Here is a 26192-nt window from a genome sequence, read left to right as displayed (position 1 = left end):
AACTTCAAAACTGCTCAGGACATGTTGGAATGATGTGTGTCTGTGTATGAGAGAGAGAGGAAGGGAGGAAGAGAGAGAGTGTGTGTATGTGTATGTTGTGTTGTGTGTGCATGTGTGTGCGTGTATATCCATGTGTCAACATCACTATGGGGTAACTAAACTCATGGGAATTACTTATCATTTAGATTTCACACCAAAGCTTTGCTATTTTTTAACTAAATCAGTATTTCCTTTCATCTTTTGTGCTACGCCATACACATTTTTTTTTTATGACAGCCACAGACTATTTCACATGTATTGTAAGGATAAACTGAATGCCCTCTTCTCTCTGTCTACTACAACGATGTATATGGAGCAAGTGTACCAAGAGATATATATATAAGGTGGAAAGTATAGATTCAGCAATAATTAAAAACTGTGCCAAAGACGAGTTAAGAGAAAATAATGAAAGTGTGAGAAAATTGAAAGGAGAAAGTGTAAAGGTGAATAATTAAAAAGACAAACGAGTAAATATTTAGAGAAGAGAAAAGGCAATGTGAAAAAAAGGCGTTTTTAATGATAGATTGAGAACATCGAAGTGAACATGGATATATATATATATATATATATATATATATATATATATATATACACACACACACGCACACACACACACACATAAACACGTGTGTGTGCGCGCGTGAACAAACACGAAAAGTAGAACTCAATACATAAAAGTAAATATGTATTTCTTTTAAACTTTACAGCCAAGTTATAGCTCTGTCTCTCTCTCTCTCTCTCTCTCTCTCTCTCTCTCTCTCTCTCTCTATATATATATATATATATATATATATATATATATATATATATATATATATATATATATATATATATATGTATGTATATATATATATATATATGTATATATATTCCCTCCTCAGGCACAAACACTTTCATGCAGTAGAATTTCTGCCAACCAAATTCACTGCTAAGTCTCTGATCAACCATGGTAGAAGACGTGTCCAAGACACCACACTAGACTGAACCTAGAACCATGTGATTGAGAAGGGAACTTCTTACCACACAGCCATAGATGTGTGTGTGTGTGTGTTAGCTAAAAGCTGACCTGTCTTGAGTCAAGTTGATTTAGGCAGACCTTATCCTGGTTTCCCTAGCATATAATTGCAGGGTTAATCCATCAGTTATTACTGGTACTCAATTTCCACTGAGTGGGGAATTGAAGCAATATGAAGTGAAGTGTTTTGCTCAATGGCACAATGTGCCATTCATTCTAAGAAATAAAGCCATGACCTTGCAATTATAAGCCCAATGTCCTAACAACTAGGCAACACACCACCAGAACACACACACATATAGGGAGAGAGAGAGAGAGAGAGAGAAAGATAGGCAGTAAGATAATGTGAAACAGCTTTGAGAGGTAAACAAAGGCAAAAATAGATGGAGAGAGAGCAGAGAGAGTGAGAGAGAGAGAGAAATATTGTTGGTGAGAGAAACTGACTGAAACAGTGGGAGAAAATAAAAATGAGAAAACAATAAACTGGATGTAGGTATGAAATGTTGTAAGAGGCAGAAAGTTGAAGATAATTAACAGTTAGGGTTTATTTGTCTCAATAAAATTTGGTGAAACAGAAATAAATAATGGTAGAGTTTTATGAGACAATATGATTAACCAGCGAAAATATAATAAGAAGAAAATGAAAAATATTGGCTTACAACTTCTTTGTTAGTTTTAGTTTCCATAAATGTAAAGAACCGTGAATTTCTGTTTAGTGAGAGATTAGCTTTTTAAATCCAGCCACCACCAACAGCAGCATGAAGTAAATATTAGTCCCCTTTTTTCGTTTCTAACTTTTATCAGTGCATAAGATTGTTGTGTCAGTCAAATGACAGAGAACAAGGGTAAAAAGAGAAGAAAAAAGATTTTTTTTAAAAAGGGGGAAAAAGTGAGGGACGGGGATTAACTCTAATGTTAATTGTTGTTGCTAATCTGTTACAAGTGATAATCCGTTACAAGTGAGGCTATTGTAAACCATTTTGAAAATGGTGGGAAATAATCTGCTTTGAATTTAAAGGATGTTACTTTATGATTGTGGCTGTGGGCAAGAAGATCAGATCATTTGTACAGAGGAGCAGGAAGAAGAGATCATCAAAAGACCATTAAATAAATGCATTTAATGTGTACTAATGCCAACCCACATGAGACCATCTCTGCTTCAGTGAAACAAAATCTTTTGTTTTTAAAATGTTCAAATTTGAATGAAAGCTTTTTATTAAAATTTTATGCAAGAAACTGCTTCGTTAAGGGAGAATCATTCTGTTTTAATGCCTTATTAATTAAACACACTCACTGGTTCAATTTCCACTCATTTATGATTTCTTTTTGTCTAAAATTTTCATTGCTTCTGGCAACTTCTTCAATGCTTTGTTAAGATCTGTTCAAAACAACAAGTTTCTACCTTCATTGAGCCATCAGGTTGATGACTAACCCCTGTTGATTTCCTAAACAAACCCTTCATGGAATTTTTGGGGGTAGAATACAAAAGTGATTTCACCCCTATAACCTTATTTTACATTTTTTCTTTTTTTCTTTTTACAAGACAGAGACAGCCAATTCTGAGAGAGAAGAAAGAATCGGCCCCCAGCATGTGACTGGTACTTTATTTATCAATCCTGAAAAGTTTAAATGATGTTAAGTGTAACTCACAAAAAGTTTTTTTTTAAATGATGTCAGAACAGATTTCTTTTCGAGTCTCAAAACAGTTTCTTAAACAATCTTTGTTGTGACCTATTTTGGAAATAGACTGAACTCTGTCCTTCCTTTTGGCATCATCTTTAGTTATCATCAGGCTTCTTTCTAAATGTCACAAACTGCATTATTATGACCCAATAACGAGAGGAAGAGAAAGAAAAAAATAAAGTTGTTCTAGGTTCTGGCGACCAGCAAAAAGGTCAACCTATCTAGAATAGAGATTTTAGTAAAGGAATTATAATAATGGCAGAAGCAACAGTAACAGCTGCTTTACCTCACAAGATTCACAGACATAGAGACATGGAATGGGAATAACCATTCCAAGCATAAGAGTCCCATTATAAAATGTAAAACAGTAGGATTGGTTGCTAAAGAATCGAATTGCAAACTAGAAAGACAATGATCCCAAAATTCTTGTGTTTATTCCCTTTAACCACAAGAAACATGTTAGCTACTAGTACTATTAAAACTTTTACTCTATTATTATTATTATTAATAATAACAATAATAATGTTGCTGTGCCTTTAAAGGCTAAATATTTAGATCCATTTGTCCCACATTTCTGGTAATTTCTTCCAGATATTTCTCACACTGCAATCTTACCATCAACGGTAAACACCAAAAGGGGTTCTTTTCTGTTCACTTTTCCGTTTTTTTTTTTCGTTTTGCTTGTATTTTTGCTGGGGCACAAAAGCACTGTGGCAAAATAGTAATAAACTATTCCAAAGAACCATTCTTTTAAATAGGACAAATATTTCAAATCTTCAACTAAACAGACCTTCACAAATATTTATAAATCTTTTTTCCATCTTAATACGTTTTATTCTTTATTTAACTTTCTGTCTAAACTTCACTAAATTTCCCATTGACTTTTAGTTTTATGATTAACTTTCCTCTTTTTAGAAAAAATGAATCACTCTACAGTTATGTATTTTTTTCTTCAAACTAAATTAAAGAATTTCAGGAAAAATATTAACACTAAACTCTTTCCGCCCAACCACCTCTCTCTCTCTCTCTCTCTCTCTCTCTCTGCCTCTCTTCCTTTCCCTCTCCAGTTTGAGGAAATACAAGAAAATTTATTTTAGCCCAAATCAAAAATCTCCCCAAAAATGGCAAACAGGATTTACACCACAAAAATATTAGAATCAGAACAAAAAGACTTCACTCATGACAACTGATTCACTGATGACGACCATTTTAAAAAAGAATTTGTAAAACCCTTTGAGGTGGTGCCCCAGTATGGCCACAGTCCAATGACTAAAAGATAAAAGATGAATTCTGTGAATTTTAAAAAATCCTCCGATGGCTCCACAACAAAAGTTGCACAATTCCAATATTAAAAGACATAGCCTAGAATTATTCAAAGTAGATTTTGGGTTAATATTTGAAATCAATTTATGGTAAAATATGCAAATATGGAAAGCGGATGTTAAATGATGATGATGATGATGATGATGATGATGATGATGATGTTGCCACTGTTTCATGCCTTTTAGTTTTGTAAGAAATGGATGTTTATTTGAAATTATTTCTGTCTATAAATGTTAAAACTATTTTAAACACTGATTTAACAACTATTCATAACCAGATACAAAACTCTAACACAAACAATCACCTCCAATTACAGATTACAACATTCCTCAAAATATACCAAATGATATCTTTTATCAACAACAGCTGATTATTTTTGCTATTTTAAGTGATTTCCAGATACAAAAACAGTTTCAAGTGGATTTTTCATTTGTTCATTTGACTGTTTTTTGTTTTGTTTTTCTTTATTTTTTGTTGTCTTTTTTTTTTTTTTTTTTTTACATTCATTTCACTAAATCTTGGAAAGATATTTCATAAAAATTAAGGATGAATAACTGAAGTGGTTGGAAATAATTTTCAAGAGATTTAACAACTCCAATCTCAATTTCATTTCCTTATTTGGACAATTCTGGCATTATTTTCAAATGTATAAATTTCAGAAAAAGTATGAGAAGTCATAGTGAATACAGAAGGAAGATCAGAAGAGCTGTAAAGCAGCATAAGAATTATGAAGGGTCCTCACACAGGACAACTTCTCTGGTGCCGGTTGCATGATTAAACAGATTGTCCATGCTGGAAGACATACACAATGCCAAAATTGGCCAGTTTTGTCTGTTGTCACCAGCAGACTGTGGTGGTTCAACAAATCGATGCCAACATGGAGAATCAGAATATGATGATGATGATGATGATGATGAAAGGCAACAATGAAAATAAATTGGTCACAAGATTGCTAACGAGTTTTGATACAAAACAATGTAGACATTAAAACAGAGAAAAACCAAAACAAAAAGAAATATGAATGCAAAGCTGGTGTTTTATGGTTAAATTAAATTCTTAGGAAACAAATTTAGAATGTTTATAATTAGACAGGACAGAATTTTGGCAGTTCTATATTCCATTGACAGAAAATGTAACTAAAATGTCCTTATGTAATAAATTCCATTCTAGAAAGTAAAAATAGCAATTAGAGTTTTATGTCGTTAGAATTAATTGTGCAGACCCGCTCTTTCATATACAAGTGTGTGTGTAGGGGTGTGCACATGCATGTTAAACAAGTTCTCAAACTAACACACACAAGCCTCCCCCTTCCCCTACCACCAACAGACAAAATATTAATGAAATGTTTGCCCTCCCCACCCATCCCTCTTTATTCAAGAAAAGACAAATCAAAGAAACCATGTCCATGGAATTCTTCTTCCTTCACCATGGACAAAACAGAAAAAAAAATGAATAAATCCATCTCAATGTTATTAAATATGGAGATTTGGTGGCCATTTGGAGAGCATCTGGCTACATGAAAACCACCTAAACGAATTTCATCTGATCCATGAAGGCAAAGAAAACAAGACATCAAAAAGATGTTTTCAAGCTAGGTAATATTTCTCTGTAGCCAAACATGCTTAATATTAGAAACAAATGACACTGCTTATAATGACAGCAACACTCATTTACAACTATCATGTGACATCAAGACAAAGACACACACACACACACACACACGACGGGTTTCTTTCAGTTTCCTTCTAATAAATCCACTCACAAGGTTTTGGTTGGTCCAGAGCTATTGTAGAAGACACATGCTCAAGGTGCCATGCAGTGGGACTGAACCTGCAACCAAGCAAACTTCTCAGCCACCCAGCCATGCAAACACCTTTCAATAGTGGAAGCTATTTACTCTGACATCCAAACATGTCTGCTCTTCCACAACACAATCAATAATCACCACAAACAACATGGCAGAGGTTTTAGTTTGTGACATGACTTAACCATAAAAATACAATCACAAATGATAGAATGTGAAATGAAAAGAATTAGACTTTGAGGACAAACAACGGAAGACATTACTTGTAAACAGAAAAGGTTAACAGTTCTGATCAATGTTTGCTAACATGGATGGCAGTTGTGCTGGTGTTGGAGAGACTACATTTACAATGAACAGAAATAGAACAAATAATACACACACACACACACATATACACACATGCATGAGTAACTATACTTGCATATAGGAAAAAATAAATCTTTCCACACTACATCATGCACTAATCATTCCTATTTTAGCTGTAAAACATTCTACTTTTAACTCTCGCTTGCTAACAAGCTTGGCAGATGAAACACAAGACTGCATTTGCAAACATTAGCTATTTATGGACATCACTGAATGCTGAAAATGTTCAACCGTCTTGGATAATTTTTAAATGGCAAGATATCTCAAGCGATAAATTTTAATCCCTTTTTAACCAACAGCATTAACCCTTTCATGACCATATTTCTACTGAAATATGCTAAGACATCTAATTAATTTTGAAATTAATCAATAATTAGAAAAGGTTTATTAAAGTAACAAACTTAATCATAATTTAACTGAGGTTTGTAACATAATTTCAGAAAAGCTTCTTGCATAAAATTCTGGTGAAAGGTTTTAATTTGAATATGAACACTTTAAAATAAGAGGGTTTGTATGCATTGCAATCATGGGGGGTTCCAGGTGAATTGGTAGTGAAAGGGTGAACAGACATTGTTCAGAATGAAGGAATAAATTGTTCTTTATGTCTTTTATGTCTTCTTTATTGCAGCTTCTTTTGCAAGAAATCAAAAGCTGTTCTCGGCCCAGAACAGTCATAAATATTTAAAAATGTTTTTCTCCTCGTTGAAATCAAGAACCATTTCCATAACAGGGAAGGTTCAAATCAAGATCACAGAAAGACAAAAAATGATTGAGTTGTAGTTTGGGGGGGGGGGGGGGGAGTCTAATTGTTGTTGTTGTTGGTTAACCCTAGGTCAACCTTCATTAAGCAGATTTATGGTCAAAGCAGTCCACACTTGACCACAACAACTCACTTTTTGGGATATTTTTTTAAACATACTGTGTATGACACTACAATATCCAATGTGTCCTACCATTTAAAACAACAGAGTGTGATTTGAGCGTAATTTGGCTGCTATTTCAATTCAATTTAGCTCCCACTTTCGTTCATGTTACAGCTGGTTGAAGCAATAGAAGTGGATCACAATCTAAAAGGCCATTGATTAATATCCTGTGTGTCACCAGCACTGTATCCTGGCAACAGCACTGTATCCATGGCAACAGCACTCAACTTGCAATGAACCAACCCACTCGTCTACAAACAGGTCCCATCATGAGACAATACAATTTAACACTGTAAAGAGCAGCAGTAGGTACAACTAATAGAATTTAACAAAACTTCTGTTAGCATGGAAGTGCTCAATACAATGCTGTCATCCTGTAGAGTCATGATAGAAACAGTGACTTCTGACCAGCACAACAAACCCATGCAACATGTGGTGCAACATGTGAAAACCATTAACTTTGATGTCTATTTAAGAACAGGACTCTCAAATTTCACTTGTTCACTTCGTTCATGTCAGCAAACACTGATCAGAACTGTCAACCTTTTCTGTTTCCATGTCTTCTGTGTTTGTCATTTTTTTTTTTGTTTCATTTAACATTTTATCATTTGATTTTTGTATTTTTATCCAGTCAAGTCATGCTACAAACCAAAACCTGTGCCATGTTGTTTGGGATAATTATTGATTCAGTAATGGAGAGGCAGAAGTGAGAGAATGTCAGACTAAATCATCATCGTCGTCACAAGCTTTTCCATGCTGGCATGGGTTGGATGGAATTTGGTTGAAGTAGGTTTTCTATGGCCCAGATGCCCTTCCTGTCACCAACCCTCACCTGTTTCCAAACAAGGGAATATTTGGCCTGACATGTTTCCATGGAAGATTGGAAACAAACAACACTGCTTGTACGACAGTGACACTTGCTTACAACTATCACACAATGTCAAAACAAGGAGAAACTAATACACACACACACATACACAATGGGCGTCTTTCAGTTTGCGTTAACCACATTCACTGACAAAGCTTTGGTCAACCTAGAACTGCAGTAGAAATGGAGGAAGTTGGAGGGAAGGAGGAGGAGGAGGGGGACGAGAGAGGAGACGGCGTAGGGGGGGGGAGAAAGAGGAGGAGTGGTGTTGATGATGACCCTTCGGGCTTTTCTTAAGGATCCCTAACATTTACAGTCAACAAGAGCCCCTTGTCAGATCAGAAGAAAGACTATTTTTGAAGATATAAAAACTAGTCATAAACCACAAATTCTTCCCACACAACATGGAAAATGTTAAACAAACAAACAAAAAAGAAAAGAAAAGAGTTAAGCGACGAAAGTTTGAGACTTTTAGCCTCAAATTGAAACATTTTAGCAGCACTCAACAGTGTTATCAGCCATGGTGGACATAGCACAACTGGTGGTGGTGGTGGTGGGGGGGACACAGGAATCTTCCTCGTTTCATTCCCCGCAAACTCCCCACCCTCCATCCACTTTGCATATTCACTGGCAAAGGAAGAAGAGAAAGATATATGAAAAAAAAATAGTTATCTGTAAAATGCAGCTGGTTGTAAGCTAAACTTAGTTAACAGCTTGGACTGACACTGATGCAAAAAGTGGAGGAAAGGGAGAAAGAGAGAAGAATTTTAAAAAAGGGAGAAGGTAGAAATAGGAAATGACTGATAAAGCCTACGATGTTAGCATCAATGCCAAAAGCGGGAAGTACAATATTTGGAGAGTAACTGTCAATGAAACTATTTAATTCTAATGTCATAAAATCAATTACAAAAGAAAATACTTCATATTGGGCAACAAGTACAGACATAAACTAGATACAGAAGAGAAAATGGTTGATGTGTGTCTATGCACATTCAATCCTGTGCAAAATGTGTGAGGGTTTGTATGTTTGTGACGATGTAAGAAATGTGTGTGTTTTAGAGATGTTTTATGAATGAACAATTATGCAAACTAAAAGATTCGTTGCCAAAGATAACAAAACTGCAGAGACTTTAAGTAAATATTATTTTTAAAAAAAGAAATATGGTGAGATATGTCCAACTCAATATTTATTGACGATTCATCAGAGAAGTATGGCATGCAGATTTGTGCTGAAGATAAATCATTCTTTGAACGAACCTACAAGTTCCTACTTGACTAAGTGTCTAGGAAAACGAACAGAAGGCAAGCTTGTGCTGAGTAAAGATCTAAACAGGAATAGCAACAAGGCTGAATGAGTAGAAAGGTTAAAGAGATTGTTGGAGCAGATATATTAGGAAAAGGTTTGAAAATGTACGACTGGAATTCTATTTTCTCCATTGATGTAACAACTGTCAGTTAAAGAGATGCTGAAATATTGCTCAGTCAAGACTCCTGAATTTCAAAGCCGACACTTCTAAGAGATTACACCAGATTTATAGCTGAGAATTCCACATGTTTGTTCTTGATTTAATAGTTTGGAATAATTACATGTTCCATAGTTTTCCTATTTCATAATGCACCGTTCTTTTATTATTGTCACCATTAAATCCAATTTACTCAAAACTGCTTCGGAATTTAAAATACTCATAGAAGTTGCTTCTGTATTTACAACTTCGATGCTTCTCTGATTCAAAATGTCGTGTGTGCTTGTCAAACCAAGCCATATCAAACGAAATGAAAGTTATAAATATCATAAGCAATTTAGAAATACCATTATCAATTTTTTTTTTAATTTCAGGAGTTATAATTTTCAAATTTTTAAAATTAATTTCATTTGATTTTACATGCTTTTTCTTTGTCAACCTCTAGATGTAAGATTGCAAAGAATTAACACCAATTAAAAATAAATAAAAATCCTCATTATTAATTTTAATATCTGCTTTCTGTTTTCCATTCTAGCATCAGTTGAACAGACTTACAAAGCACATACCTCAACCCCAACATTTGTGTTGACCCTTTGTTGACCATTAACACATTTGGAGTTATTTTCTATTATAATATTATTATTATTTTACCTGGGGCTTCTGCTTGTAGGTTTTATAACTGTGTACCATTCCTGTAACCAGTTACTATAGCAGTACAAGAATTAGAAGAAAGTACAGATTTGTTACAGAGGCTGAAGGCTCCAAAACGGGGGAGGGGGGAACGGTTGAATATATCAACGCAAGTACTTGAATGCTACTTATTTTATAGTAGTAGGAAGGATGAAAGACAAAGTCAGCCTTAGTAGGAACTGAACTGAGGACATAAAGGACTAAGAATAAATACCACAAGGCACTTTGTTTAATGCTTTATTGTTTCAAGCCGTCCCCAAATATTAACAAATCTTGCTAGGATACATGACCACAAACCAAAAATAAATAATAAGATTGGAAGCTGTCTACTGAAAAAGGTGAAGTGTTTTCATGGCTAAGATTTCTATGATGAAATATTTCCAAAGACAATCCAACATTTCCAGCCTTTCAGAGAAAATAAATAGCAACAGAATTAAGACAGTATTTTATATCATCATCATCAATGCATGACATGCTTCGTTCATTTGAGTGATAACCTGGTAGAGATGACTCAATACCACCACCACCATTTGATCTCTGTTAGGATGTTACTGCAGACACATAACCCATAAGTGGCTATCTCTAAAGAAGAGGCTACATTTGGGAGATGCAATAGTAGTAAAAAAAAGAAAAAGGTTTTTTGTTTTTGTTTTTTCAACAAGCATCCACCATATTTTAGTCGTCCAAGAATGGCCTTGAAACTGACCCAGTCATCTTCATAGACCAGTCACTTCCACAAGATCTGACAGTCACTTCTACAAGTTATTCCAATGTCTGCAGATATCGAATAATCTGCTCCAACATAATGTTGTGGGTTATTTATATTTTTGCTTGTTTCCACAACCTTAGACTCTTATTGCTGCATAATAGAGTCCAAATCTCTTCATAACAACTTAGTCTAACCATTTCTTATCTTGTTATAAACTATATAATCACTAAAATACATTTAGACTAATTGAAACCACACAAACAAAAGAGCACAACCTGCTGCTGCTGCTGGGATAAAATAAATGATTTCAATTCATTCCTGAGAAAAAAGTTATTTCTGTCTGAAATTTTGTCAGCTAAGCTGAGATACGTATCTTCTCTTGTTATATTGTTACCTTAAAACTAGTCACTGGAACATCAGGTCTTTACAAAGAAGAAGGACTTTAAAACAAAGGATTCAGAAACAAACAACAAGACACAAACAAGTTCTAATTTTTTTTTTCTTCTTCAAGGTTGTCTACAAAATGTTTCTTCTTTTTCTTTTCAAACAAGACACACATTTTGCCTATAAACACATTTTGCCTATAAACACATTTTGCCTATAAACACATTTTGCCTATAAACACATTTTGCCTATAAACAAATCAGTGCTTATTCTCCAGCTGGAAATCACGATGCATGGAATCATGTTACTAATTAATCATGTTACTAATGTTACTAATTAATCATGTTACTAATTAATCCGAATACACTTAACTGTTATTCCCTGGGTCCATCATTTTAACCACTCAACTATTATTTATTTATTTTACTTGATGGATTTGAAGGAAGGGACAACACCTTAGACTCTTATCAAAGACCAATGAGACTGTAGCAACTCAGTTTGTATTCTATTGGGTACAATAGTCCAAAGTAGACCAAATTCTTTACAATGACAAATTCCATTCAAATAAACCAACTTTTTCTTAATTCACAAATCATACAAAAATTTCCATTAAAGTATTAAAAAGAATCAGTTTTGGATAAAATCTTCACCATTCTGGGCCCAGATTGACCAATAGTGTCATCTTTCTTTACAGAAGATGCAGGCATGGCTGTCTGATTAAGAAGACTGTTTCTCAACCATGGGGTCTTGAGTTCAAGCCTACTGCATGACACTTTGGGGAAGCGACTTTTACTATAGCCAGAGCCCAACCAATGCCTTGGGAGTGGATTTGGTAGATAGAAACTGAAAGAACCCCATCATCATCATCATCATCATTAAATGTCTGCATGGGTTGGACAGTTTGACAGGATCCAAAAGGTCAAGCATTGTGTTCTAATGTCTGCTATGCCATGATTTCTACAGCTAGATGCCCATTCTAATGCCAACCACAATACAGCTTAGGTTTTTTTGAGGTTACCAGGCAACTCGCAGAACTACAAACCAGTGGGGGGGGAGCTTCATGCTAATGGGTGAGGGGATTGAACCATGAGAAGTGGGGGGGGGGGGCAGAGCGTAGGTTCTTGTAGAGGATCTGCATGGCTACTTGCATTGTGAAGATGAAGGAGTGAGAAAGGAAAATGAAGAAGGGGAGCTGGAAGAGCAATGAGGAGCCCAGGTGGCCCCACAAGGCCGAAGGTAAGTTGAAGGATCAGTTTGTAAGAGTGTATAGGAAGGAGAGTGAGGGGAAAGAGAGGCAGACTGCCAGAAAGGGTTGAAGAGTGGATGTGCAAAGAGCCATGAGTTGGGCAAGATAGAGGGATGTGGAAGGGTGGTGGGGATGTGGCAATGCAGGTCATAATTAAACATGAAATGAACTCAACTGGTTTCATCTCTCATAATGGAAAAAAGGGTCATTAAGCCAACATAGACAAACTGGATTATATCAAAGTACAGACCATATCGTTTCACCATAGAGCTTATTTGGCTATTTCAACTTGCCCAAATCACATAATAGACATTTTCCTCTTAACCTTTTCATATCAAGGATAGCTTACACTATTTTTGCAATCTCGTACAGTTCCTCATTTTTTTTTCCTGTAGAAGCTTATATGAAGGTTTCCTCACTCAACCCTGCTGAACAATGACATTCAATTATTCTTTTTTATTTCCTTTTTTTTTTTTTGTTATTTACACACTGTTTGGAAAATTCTATTCATTCTCTTCAAAAAGTTTTAATATCCATGGCTTGGACTCTAATCTAAATGTTTCTTAACCTTTTTTTTGTTAATTTCCTCTCTTTAAAAGTTCGCTATCATCACACACAGACACACATGAATATATGAACAATGAAAGAAAATGTTTTTGGTTTCTTGAAAGCAATTTGTTATATAAAACATTGCACAACTCAGAAGCCCTAAAAACGAAATCCAGGAGGAAATGAAGAGAAACAGGGTATCAGAACTAAAAATGACGAGAGGAGGCGGTGGACCATTCATTCTTGTATAAAAAAATAATAATAACGAATTAAGAAAGGAAATAAATATTGAGAGAGGTGGCTGGAATTGGAGTGTCTAACCTCAGAGGGAAGAACAAGGAGAAAGCAGAACCATCGATTCTGATTGAATTGTGCAGCCTTTGGGAATAACATTGATATCCGAATGAGTTCAGGTTTTAACACACACACAGACTGTACTGAACGAAGTCGTCATTATTAACTTTAAATTCAAGTGTTTAATTTTGAAATTCTCATCATAATTGTTAACTGAGGCCCTTTAAAGCAGTCAAAATACTTTCTAAAGAATCCAGATTCATACTAATTAGCAAACACATATAACAAATCAACGAGAGAACCTTTTACATGCTCGCTAGAGATTTTAGAAATAACAGTGAAAACGACTTCAAAATCACACCTTAGCGTTTTAATTAACAAAAGAACACCTTATCGTATAGTCCTTGTATACCCCTAGAACAGACGGATGGTAACAAATAGAAGAATGTCTTTGATTGACCAATGCTCGATCGAGGAGGGCGGGGATATAAGTTTTTAAAAAATCACTACCACCACCATCTGAGTGAGTTCGGAAACTTTGAACATTCAAAGAACATAAAGGATGTCTCTGTGGATCGTTCGCAATGCCAGAAATGGCAGCCAAATTCCTGTAGTTTGTGGGGGAGAAAAGGGCACTGGTGCACTGGGTAGTGGGCCCTAATATATAAGACGGATGGCCACCGATGGAACGCTTTTGATCACGTCTGTCTTTACACAATAATAAATACACGAGAGAAAGAGCAAATTAGAATTTCAAAAGAGAGATTTTCTCTGTTGATTCGTTTCTGGGATTTACTGAATTAGACAGGTTTACTTAATTAAAACATGTAAATGAAACAATGTCGAAATATAAAAACTCGTTTATACAGAAATACTAAATACTTCCTGGGTGGTTGGGAAAACTCACTGGTTTGTAGAGGAACCAGTTACGTGGTCACACAAACTGCTAAAAATGGCAGCCAAATTTCCTTCAAATCACCCCCACTCCGTTGTCTTAGATAATGACACATTGTTTAACGTGGTCTGCGATACTTTGCAAATGGGAGAGTCACGGGTGGATTGTTTCTGTTTACTTGATCAGGACTGACCTAGAGCTAAACAACACTAATATTTAGATAAATAAGAACTTGTAGCAAAAGGGTGAGAGAAAAGGAGAGGCTTTGTAAAGCAGGGAACCGACACGTGAAAACAAGAAAAAAAAATGAATGAAAGGAATCTATTGATATTAAAAGTGTAAAAAGTCTTCTTTCTTTACTTTCCTTTTAACATTTCTTCTTTGCTTCTGAGAAAGACTGAGCAATATTTGATCAGAAGAGAAATACGTGTATTTAAGAAAGAAAAGATAAAATAACGTGTTACATGTGGCAATGGTGTTGCTTTTGCCACATCGACAGTGGTCTCCGAAATGACCAAAGGTTTAATTAAAGTTGAAAACCAAAAAAAAAAAAAAATCTATGAAAGAAAACAACGTGAAACCGGGTTATATGAGACTATGACAGTATGTAGAATATCACCGAGGAATTTACAGAGGTATTCGTTGTATGAGAGGAAGAGAGAGAGAGAAAGAAAAGCTGTGTGTGTTAGAATCCTTCCGGAGCCCGGTCGAAATGTCATTAGGTCTTTGCGAAAGGAAAACATAAAACAAAATAAGTAGATAAGGAGAATGTTTCCATGCAACCTGGGGCAGAGTATTTGAATGACCTGACATAAATAAACACGGTAAAATAGAAGAGAGAAAGAGGAAGGGAGGAAACACGTTGCCGGGTTTAAAAGATTTTACCGAGAGGTTTGTTTAACGAAAACAAAATCAGTTCAAATGAGAAAAGGAGAGAGAGAAAAAAAAAAAGACAAACAAAATGATTAACGGAGAAACAGCTTTTGATCAATGAATATGTATATATACACATACACACACATGTGAAGATGTAACTATGGAGCGATAGTTGAAAAGCTGAATAATTTGTCATATTTGTAAAGTGTTGTTCACTTACCATTTAATGTTGTAAACGAGTCAACATGCTTCCGATGTGAGAAGAAGAACAACAAGTCATGTGATGAGAGAAAAGGGTGGCGGCTTTGGTGGCCATGTGACACGGCTGGGGCGGACCAGGGCGCTGAGCAGAATTCTCAAAAGCGACGATGGTGACACTATCAATTGTCATACGCACGCATACAATTACAATTAATATTACAAGCTGACAATAGACTTGCAGCTGCTTTAGCAAAGCTGTCTGGAGACTCCCTAGCTCAGCTCTGACGCACTGACAGTTAGCAAATAACTCCCTCAACCAAAGATATGCTCTGAAACTTTTTATTCAATTTTATTTTTTACATCTGCAAAGAATGGAGGGAAACATTATTCTGTCCACAATATGTTTATTTTCTCGCAGCAAATTACATTTAAAATATATTGGGCTCAAAATTTAAAACGAAAGCATTTCAGTTTCACGAAACCCCCGACCATTGTCATGTTGAGAAGCCATCCACACTGACAGGGATCTGCGGTTGTAAGCTCGTTGTACCCGGCCATTCTATCTTACGTCACCTCAGCTGTGAGGCTCAGTCGTCTCAGATCTGATTGAGTGCTTCTGGACCGACTGGTATCATTTTAATATCAACTCTTGATACTTTTTCGCTTGCTGTGCATACCATGCGGTGGCCTACAACTCATTCCTCTTACCCCCTTAACTCAATGAGTTATCTGATACAACCAAAGTGGTGGGAAGGCTTGTATGTGTGTGTACATGCATGTGTATCTATCTGTGTATGTACGTGTATATATATATATATATATATATATATATATATATACACACACACACATATATATATAATATGATATATATATATATATATATATATATATATATATACATACACACACACACATATATATATAATATGATATATATATATATATATATATATATATATATATATATATATATATATATAATATAATATAATATATATATATAATATAATATAATATATATATATAATATAATATATAATATAATATATATATATATATATAGATATATATATATATAGTTAAAAAAAACACAAAAAACAATAACAAAAAACAACAAAGTGAGGACGTGATACGGATAGTGTTATTGGACGCTCGGGAAAGGAAGGAGAGAGAGTATTAGGGTTAGGGTTGGCACTCTGTCAGTTACAACGACAAGGGTTCCAGTTGATCCGATCAACGGAACAGCCTGCTTGAGAAATTAACATGTAAGTGGCTGAGCACTCCACAGACACGTGTACCCTTAACGCAGATAGTTTGTGACAATACGGCACTTTGAAATAAGGTACAACAGAAACAGGAAGAAAGAGTGAGAGAAAGTTGTGGTGAAAGAGTACAGCAGGCTTGACCCCCCCCCCCCCCCACTGCATATATATTATTATTATTATTATTATTATTATTATTGCCTTTGCTGCACAGCTTCTAACACTGGAGTTGTCCTACGGTGCCAGCTGTTCCCTACCAGGGAACTAAGGTAACACCTCTTATTTTTCAAGCACCGTCCGGAGTATTCGAGCAGTTTCAAGCAGTGCTGTTTTCTGCAAGTGGCCCACCCTTATTGCAGCCCCTATTTGTTCCACGTACTTCTCGAGATTTTTGCTCACTGTTCCCAGGGCTCCAACAATTATTGGTACTACTACCACCTTTTTCATCGACCACAACTGCTTAACTTCCCAAGCTAACCTGTCATATCTCTTGACTTTTCTTTCTTCCTTATCGCATAATGTGTTTTGAATTTGAATTTGCATTAATCGATCCCACAAGTTGTTGCAAATAGATATCAGATGTGTGAAAGTCACCAGCAATAAACAACAGCCCATTCTCACAGGAGTAAATATCTCTCATCCAGAACTAAAAGAAATGGGTCTTAGAAACCTGTAATCATATTTTTTCCTCTAATGGAAGATAAAAGAGATCACTATTGGTTGAGCACCAGATAAAATTCCTTGCCATATCTAATTGCATTGTTTTGCATCTGGGTTCAAACCTCATAGCAATCGACTTGACTTTTATCTCTCAGGCGTCAGTAAAATAAGTATTAGTAATATGGTGAGACTAACTCTACTCTTTCTTAATTAATTATGTTCCTTATCAATAAATTTGATCTTTTGTTTTTTTTTACTAATATTGGAAATCAATATTTTTTTCTTCTTTCGTTAGTCCTGGCTTCAGCTAAGAAGAAATATCTGGAATTAATCATTGATTTGAGTTGAAAAACAATTCATTTCTTTAGGCTCAGCACAAATATTTTTAGCAAAGAGTGGTGGGAAACTGGAACATTGTTACCTTTCCTAAAGACATCAACACATTTAACTAACGAAACACCATTTATGGCTTGGAGTGGCCTGCTAGAAATAGCAACAAAAATTCCTTTTAGTTACACTCTTCCACTTCAATAAAAGGAAGAACACATTATATGGTTCTGAATATTTTGTCTTTAAAAAAATAAAAAGGAGAATATTTTTCACCATAGTTCTGCTTGATCAGAACTGATCTACAATTAAACAACAACAACAACAACGTTGAGATCTAAAATAAATTGAATTTGCCCACCACGACCACCACCACCAAGAATTGAAACGGAGTTATAATTGCTGCTATTGGTTTCTCACAACATTATATCTGGCTCCAACATATTTTCTGTGAATTAAAGGGAAGAATATTAAGATCTATTCAGACAAACACCAATATTTGGCACTGAAAAAAAATCAACAGACATTTATTGATCTCTTTAACCCCATAATGCCTCAATGATCAATCAATATGTTTGCACATTTTGGTGCAAAACAAATTGTTCTTTTACTCTTTTACTGGTTTCAGTCATTGGACGTGCAGCCCATGCTAGAGTACTGCCTTTAAGGAGATTCTCTTATTTCATAGGTGCAGGAATGATTATATGGTCTCAGGTTCAGTCCCACTGCGTGACACTTTGGGCAAATATCTTCTATTATAGTCCCAGGCTGACCAAAGATTTGTGAGTGGATTTGGAAGATGGAAACTGAAAGCCCAATTTTATGTGTGTGTGGAGAGGAGGGGGAGGAGAGAGAGAGCCTGCTTGTGCAAAGGCCGTCAATTGAAAGCCTCACAGACTGGATGCCAGCAGGTTTGACGGATCATCGGGAGAGAATGCAAAACATTTTGGGGCCTTCCTTCTGATGGCTTTACTCCAGCCCAGTTCTCATCGTTCAAAGCTTTCTTCTTCTGTTCTGGGTGACATCCAATGCCATCTTTGACCTCATAAATAGTTTAAGAGCTGAGATCACTTCATAGGAATTGACTGTTAGAGTCACAAGTAGCTTAATCTCACCTAAGTAGTTGAAATAATTTGAAATAATAAGGAAATTTTGGCAATTATAATCTGGCTGCAAGCCTTTATCCACCCACAAATTAAAATATCGAAGATTCTTATGTTTGGTAACGAGGTTCTAAAATGAAATATAGAAATCTATGAAGCTAAAAGACATGAATTTAAATGGTAACGGAAGTCTGCCAAATTAGATGTTTCTTTTGAGGTTCTGCAATTGAGAGTGTTTGCTTTTTCAATTGTTTCACAATAATGGAATACAATTAAAGATTAGTCAACAAACCAAGAGACACCCCTGAAAATAGAACTTTTGTCTCAAAGATTTGCTTGAAGAATTTGCTATAAAGCCACAGATTCATTCTGAAAAAATATATAAATTTTATTTGATGACGACCAATGCAGAAATACAATTTCCTCACTTCTCAGGTTCAGGGGGAAAATCAATTCTGAGAATTACGTTGCTGAGATGTTAAATGGCCAATTCCTGTTTTGCAGGAATTGCTCAGTTAAGTGTTTTGGTTTTTTGTTTTGTTTTTTTACCTTGCACAACTTAGCTATATCAGCAATAAACATCACCCTTAAATTGAAGTAGTAGTAGCAGTAGTAGCTGCACACTGTAATATTTTCATTGGTATCACCACCACAATCATAATCATTATTATCAAGACTGCATAAAAAAAGAAAAATCAATATTGATTTTTAATCAATTTTCACACATACAAATTTCGTATGTAACTTTGTTAGCAGTGGGCAGAATGTGAGAAAATAATATTGATTGATAAAGAACAGAATTTTTCTGTGTATATTCTGGGGAATTTCATGTCAGTAGATCATACCTCAAACTGTTTGATTGGTTTACTGACAGACAAGTTCTATTTATTTCAGTTGGAGGAAGATCAAAAGAACTCATTATGTTTTATGGCTAAACATCTTACATAATCTCACTCTGTTTGCCTTTAGATCTCAGAACTGTTTGAGATTTGTCTGCAATGATTTTACCAGATTGAAACAGTTTATTAAACCAGGTCAACTTGACTCAATAGGCTCAGATGATACAGAAAGAATCTTAGAAAACCACAGAGCATGAGATTAGCAAAGGGAAAAACAAAATTAGCAGCCAACTGATTAGGCCAGGCATTGGGATGACTGAATGGTTAAAGAGTTTGCTTCCTGATCACATGGTTTTAGGTTCAGTCCCATTGCATGGCGCCTTGGACAAATGTCTTCTATAACCCCCAGGCCAACCAAAACCCTGTGAGTGGATTTGGTAGGTGGAAACTAAAAGGAGACCATAGTATATATGTATGTATGTATGTCGTTATCTTGACAGGGGAAATGTTTATTTACTTGAGGGTTGGGAACAGGCAGGGCATCTAGCCATAAAAAGGAATTCTACCCCAACATATTCCATCTGACCCATTGCACGAATGGAAAAGGGAGAGAGAGAGAGAGAGAGAGAGGAGGGAAGGTCCAGCAGTTGGCCTGGTCTGAGGCCTGGTCGAGAGTCAAAGTGGAACCTATAACTACCTGCTGGGCACTAAAAAAAAACAAACAAACTCAGTACCCTTGTGTTTTAAGAGGATCGTTAGATCTGAGATAGAAATCCTCTTCAAGCAGTTATGAAAGTAATTGCTTTAGTAACTATTGAACACTGTTCAGCTGTCTTTTAAGTAAAACCGTTATCCTCATCGTCTGAAATCACCAACTCTTTCAGTGCCTCAGCCAACAATTCTTTGCCATTGGTCTTTATTTTCTGCTGTTTTAATTGTTGCATCTTTGTCTCTCTCTCTCTCTCTCTTTCTCCCTCTCTCTAATCATCTTGGCCTTTATCTTTTCAGGAGTTCTCTCAGCATCCAATAATTATGGTAGGCTGTCTGCCCTTTAAGAGACGTTTCAAATATCGAAGCTTTTGCTTGATCAATTCTTTTACAAAACCCGTTCAAATTCAAATTAATGCTCTTCTCCCTTCCTCTCTCTCTCTCCGTCGTTGTCTCCCCCCTCTCTCTTTCCCATAACACCAAACTTATTGAGAACTCTTTCTGTCAACTTTTTCTTAGAGTCGCCGACATCCACATCTCACCGTTTCTATGGCAAACATTAAATATCTTCTCTAATGTTTACCTCTGCCATAAACGCATTCTTTTACTCGTTCGTTAATTCATTCCTTCGCGTATATTCTGTTATATAGATTGTCTCCCTCCCTCTCTCCTTCTCTATTTCTGTATGCGTATCTAGAATTTTAATGTGTATCTATAATACGGCTAAATGATTGCTCCTTAAGTGACATCCAACACGTGGTTATCGCAGCATCAAAGCGAAACCAACTCCACTCTTACGACACGCCATTAATATGCCGTGCACTTATTTACATACACACACACGCACGCACACATACACACACAAGGTTTCTATTTAAGATAATGTCTATAAAGATGAGTATTAAATCATTAGGAATTCGAGTGAGTGTGTGTGTGCATGTGCGTAAGTGGGTGGACGTGTCGATTTCCGTAGAAAAATTATTGTTCTACAATACCTGCACGTTTCGAGGTTAAAGTAATCTGGCCATTAATATTTGGTGTATTATTGGTGAGAAGGCGAAACGTGGTGCCTGGTGGGAGATGGAGATCATACAAAGAAACTGTGGAAATGGAGTTGTAATGTTTTTTGCCTTATATGGCTTTGTGGTGAAGAAAGCTCCGCGAGAGGTGAGCAGCGGCAAGAGAAGCAACAGTGTTCTACAACTAATAACTGTCGTAGAGATTCTTCTTCATCAACATAATAACGACTGCATTACGTCATATCGAATAAATCTCCACCGTTTGCGATGTGAGGACGGATAAAGCAGGAGAGAAGATGTGAAAGGAGTTTAAGGTTTGTATCAAGCAGTGGTTGTCAACGGAGAGAAGTGACGATAGGAGACATGGACGACAGAGAGTGAAAAAGTGGGACAAGAAGAAATAAAGGAGTTCCCTTCGATCAGAGGAAAAAAGAGAAATAAAAACCTGAAAAGCATGTTTGTTGTAATCAGCTAAAAATTGGTTTCAATTTTTGTTTTTCATTTGTATTATTATATTTTTTTATTAATAACAATAATAATTTCTTTAATTAGCCACAGTGGCATAGATGGGGGGGGGGCATCACAAGGATAGTAAACAAATTGTGTGATGCTAAGGATTACTTTATTCTCATGCACTAACCAAATGCTCGAAATATATTCATTTGTCTGAAGCTAAAAAAAAAACAAAATTCGTCGTTTCTCGATAATTTAAAAAATTCTCCCAAGTAGCTAAGTGCTAGGGAATTAAATTTCTGTCTACAAAAAAAGGTTAACATATGGTGCAGTGTGTGGTGGGTAACGATGACTACGACGACGATATCGAGGGGTTTCCAATTTCATCAACTCCTGCGTTTGACTGCTCCCTCATTTTATCCACCCCAGAAGAGTCCACCACCACACAACCTCCGAATAATATTGTGTTGATCTACTTGTTATAAACAATAACCTAATCTCTCTCTCTCAAAGTTGCACCCCACCTCAAAGAGAAAATTAGGATATTTGGGATAACCTGAGACGTGTTTGACTGAAGATTAAATTAAACTGTCGTGATTGAATGAGTTTTTTTTACTGCTCACTCAACAGGAGCTGACCTGAACTAAATAACTATAAGATTGGTTTCAAATTTTGGCACAAGGCCGGCAAGTTCATTACATCAACTCCAGTACTCAACTGGTACTTGTTTTATCGAAGAGGCTGAAAGGCAAAGTCAACTTCGGTTGAACAACAACTGTAAAAGGAGAGCTGAAACCTTTTCGTCGCTCCGAAGCCAGTATGCTCCGTTGGATGTGTAATGTCAATGTGAATACCCGTCAGAGTGTAAGTATCTTGAGAGAAAAGCTGAACATTAGAAGCATCAGTTGTGGCGTGCAAGAGAGACGATTGCGCTGGTATGGACATGTGGTGAGAATGGAGGAGGATAGCTGCGTGAAAAAGTGCCACACCCTAACAGTTGAGGGAACCCGTGGAAGAGGTAGGCCCAGGAAGACCTGGGCTGAGGTGGTGAGGCAAGACCTTCGTACATTGGGCCTCACCGAGGCGATGACTACGGACCGAGACCTTTGGAAATGTGCTGTGCGTGAGAAGACCCGGCAAGCCAAGTAAGATCGTTGCCAGTGCCCCTGGACTGGTTCTTGTGCGGGTGGCACATGAGATGCACCATTTTGAGCGTGGCCGTTGCCAGTACCGCCTGACTGGCTCCTGTAGGATTTTCGAGCGAGATCGTTGCCAGTGCCCCTGGACTGGCTTGTGCGGGTGGCACATAAAAGACACCATTTTGAGCGTGGCCGTTTTCGTGCGGGTGACACGTAAAAGCACCCACTACACTCTCTGAGTGGTTGGCGTTAGGAAGGGCATCCAGCTGTAGAAACTCTGCCAAATCAGACTGGAGCCTGGTGTTGCCATCCGGTTTCACCAGTCCTCAGTCAAATCGTCCAACCCATGCTAGCATGGAAAGCGGACGTTAAACGATGATGATGATGATGATGATGATTTCTGTCACTCTGCCTTTGCTTGTATCAATTAATTTTGAAAATGATGATGAATTTATTAAATAATTTTGCTACATTAAGCTGGTGTTTGGAAAAGGGAATTTTGATCAAAGGTGAGAAACTTGTATCACAGAGCCAGAGACAGTCTCAGGCAGCCTGTTATCAAAAAGATTAGAGTTGATTCTGATGTGTTTATACTGTTTAAGTATGGGTCTCAAGATATCTTTAGTATAGAATAAGTCTTAGGATTAAAGGGGAGTTTAATCTGTAAGATATTTGTTGATGAGAGTGTTTGTTCCTAGATCTATCTTGCTAATGGTCTGGGATGTTTCATCAGGGATATTTCTGGGGTCTTAGAGAAGGATTTCAGCTGTTTCGATTTCAGACCAATGCCTCCACCCCTCTTTGCCCACTTGGCCCAACCAGGGTTGATCAAGTCCCCATTTGCATTTGCAATAACAGCAGACCATCACTCTACTCTATCCCAAGCCACCTAGTGGCCTTCTCTACAGATTCAGAAACAGCATCTATTGCTCTCTTCTTTACTGCACCAGTAACTTCAAGCCCAGTCAGAGCCTTGCAGAATGAACCCCTTACAATACCTCAGCAGCCCCCTTCAATAGCCTCAACGACATTCCTGGTTTCTGCATTGCTCTACCAGTTCCTCGTATTTGGCTTCCTCTCATCAGCCCCCTCCATGTGTTCCTGTCAGGACACAGACAGTCCCCACATGATCACTTGTTTGGTGCAATTTGCAAAGATCACAATATCTGGGCAGAATGTTGTTGGTGTGAGCTGAACCTACATCTGTCTGTCTGTCTGTCTCTTTCTCTCTCTCTCTCTACATACATACAAAATAAACTAAAGTTATATTTATTTTTTATTTTATCTTCTTGACCTAACCATATTGCTCATAGAGTTTTTAACCCCCCCCCCCCCCACATATAGGAATGTACCACTAAGTATTATGACTACCTCAATTCTGTTTCTAAATTCCAGTTGGTCGAATGTTTCACACTGGGTCAGATTCGTTGCATGAATTGATTGTCAACGCTGTTCTCACTTTCTCCTGCTTTTTCTTCTTTTATTTTATTTACTTTTCTGCTGATAAATTTCCGTGATCCAAATTGGTGTAATTAATTACTTACAATGATAACTATTATTATTATTATTATTGTGGTGGTTAAACCTGGGAATCACACTAACAGAGACAGCTGTAAGATGAGATTCTGTCTTTTTGTAATTAATTAATAAATGATAATTGATGTAAATCAATTGTTATTCATCAATTGTATTTCCATTTTCTGCTTTCCTCACACACACACACACATACATATCTTTTATCTTTTACTTGTTTCAGTTATTTTTTACTGTGGCCATGCTGGGGCACTGCCCTGAAAGGTTTAAATCAAACAAACCAACCCCAGGAGTTACAGGGATGTAAACACAGCAACACCAGTTGTCAGGGGTGGTGGGGGACAAACATATTTATATATGAATGTTTATATACATATTTGTATTCACACACACGAGTGTATATATACACACACATGCATGTATATACATTTGTGTATGTGTGTGTGAAAGAATGTGAATAAATGTGTATGTGAGAGAGTGTATGTGTGTGTGTGTGTGTGCTTGTGCATGTGTGTCTTATCCCAGTGCATGATATAAACACTGGTGGGAATCTAAGAACAAAGGACAAACAAAACCTTCTCCTCCCCCTCCCCCCACCATTGACATCAATCAGAAATGTAATAAAACTGTGATTGACCTGCGATGTTGTTGTTGTTATTGTTGTTGTATGCAGAAATGCAATCTAAAATAACTAAAGATATGAATAAGATGGTTAGCTTCTCAAATTCAAATAAGCAGCCACCAATAATCGAATAGCAAAACAAGGTGGATGCCAGTGTTGTATCAGGTGACATTGGTATGTCTACAGGGGATTACATTACAAGGAATAGCTTTAGCCGAGTTATTAGAGCATCTGACAAAAGATCTCAAGTATTTAGTTATGTTCTGTGATCAAATCTTGCTTAAAACTGAATTTCTGTCATGCAATTATTTTATATCACAACAGAGCCTGGTGCAGCCTCCTCGCTTCCCAGACCCATGCTAGCATGGAAAACGGACGTTAAACGATGATGATGATGATGATATTTATCTACATATTATGACAGAGATTTAAAAAACATAACCTAAGTTTTGACAGATAAATATCTTAACAAACTGTTGTTTATAATATATCTACTCTGCTGGAAGAAGTCAATACAACAGTGATTTATTTATACTTACAGGCATGAATACAGTATTAGATAGAAACATATACAATTGCATAAACATATATATACACATACAACTACATAAATATATATAATTATATAAACATTATACTGCTGAAAGTGAGTAGCGGTGGCAGTAGTCAGGGTAGCAGTTAACTCTGTGACACATTGCTGTCCTTATAGAAGCTTTATGAAATATAGTGTAAGTAAGAAATAGCCATCAAACCATTTCGGCCTCTACAAAGGATGACACTTAAGCCATCTCTAGAGTCTGGAATGGAGAACACCCTTGACAGGCCTACGAAGTGACTGGTTCCCTAGGGTTTAAGCTACCATAGAGACCAACTACACCGTGGTAAACTTCTTAGATGTAACACTCAACACAGCCCCCTTTACTGTTTAAAAACCTTGTAAAGGGTATCAGTAATAGGATTTCAAACCTTGAATAAAGAAGTGGATCCCTATTACAATGAGGCTCTAGTAGCCAGTAGGTGTAAGGATCACATCGCTTGTATGTGGCCCTAATGCCCACAAGAGAAAGTGCAGCCTCTGCTTTGCCCCACCTTTCTCACTCAACATGAAAAACTTGTATGGCAAGGACTTACCTTAGATTTGTAGATAAATATTTCACACAGTCCCATAGGTATAAGAGATTATTCAATGGGCACAA

General features: G+C 36.4%; 1 protein-coding gene across 14 annotated transcripts in view; it reads right to left on the bottom strand.

Moving 5' to 3' along the window:
* The window catches only part of LOC106879469 (coronin-2B), a 76940-nt gene extending 55579 nt beyond the window's left edge, over window positions 1-21361 (bottom strand). For 4 of the 14 annotated variants that reach the window (XM_014929045.3, XM_089366318.1, XM_089366316.1 and 1 more), the window contains exon 1: window positions 15348-15486. Coding sequence is in view for 1 of the 14 variants with exons in the window: in XM_052974492.2 (XP_052830452.1) it covers window positions 15348-15350 (3 nt within the window). In the remaining 13 variants the exon portion in view is untranslated. Of the gene's footprint in view, window positions 1-1713; window positions 1732-15347; window positions 16137-21225 lie in introns of those variants that run through there. The other 10 variants (XM_089366341.1, XM_089366342.1, XM_089366330.1 and 7 more) reach the window with 10 other exon arrangements.
* Between the last annotated feature and the right edge of the window lie 4831 nt (window positions 21362-26192).

This window comes from Octopus bimaculoides, chromosome 18, assembly GCF_046866305.1.
Source record: "Octopus bimaculoides isolate indiv1 chromosome 18, ASM4686630v1, whole genome shotgun sequence".
Lineage (NCBI taxonomy): Eukaryota > Metazoa > Mollusca > Cephalopoda > Octopoda > Octopodidae > Octopus > Octopus bimaculoides.
The sequence above is the reverse complement of the archived record's forward strand: the minus strand, read 5'-3'. Positions and strand labels throughout refer to the sequence as shown.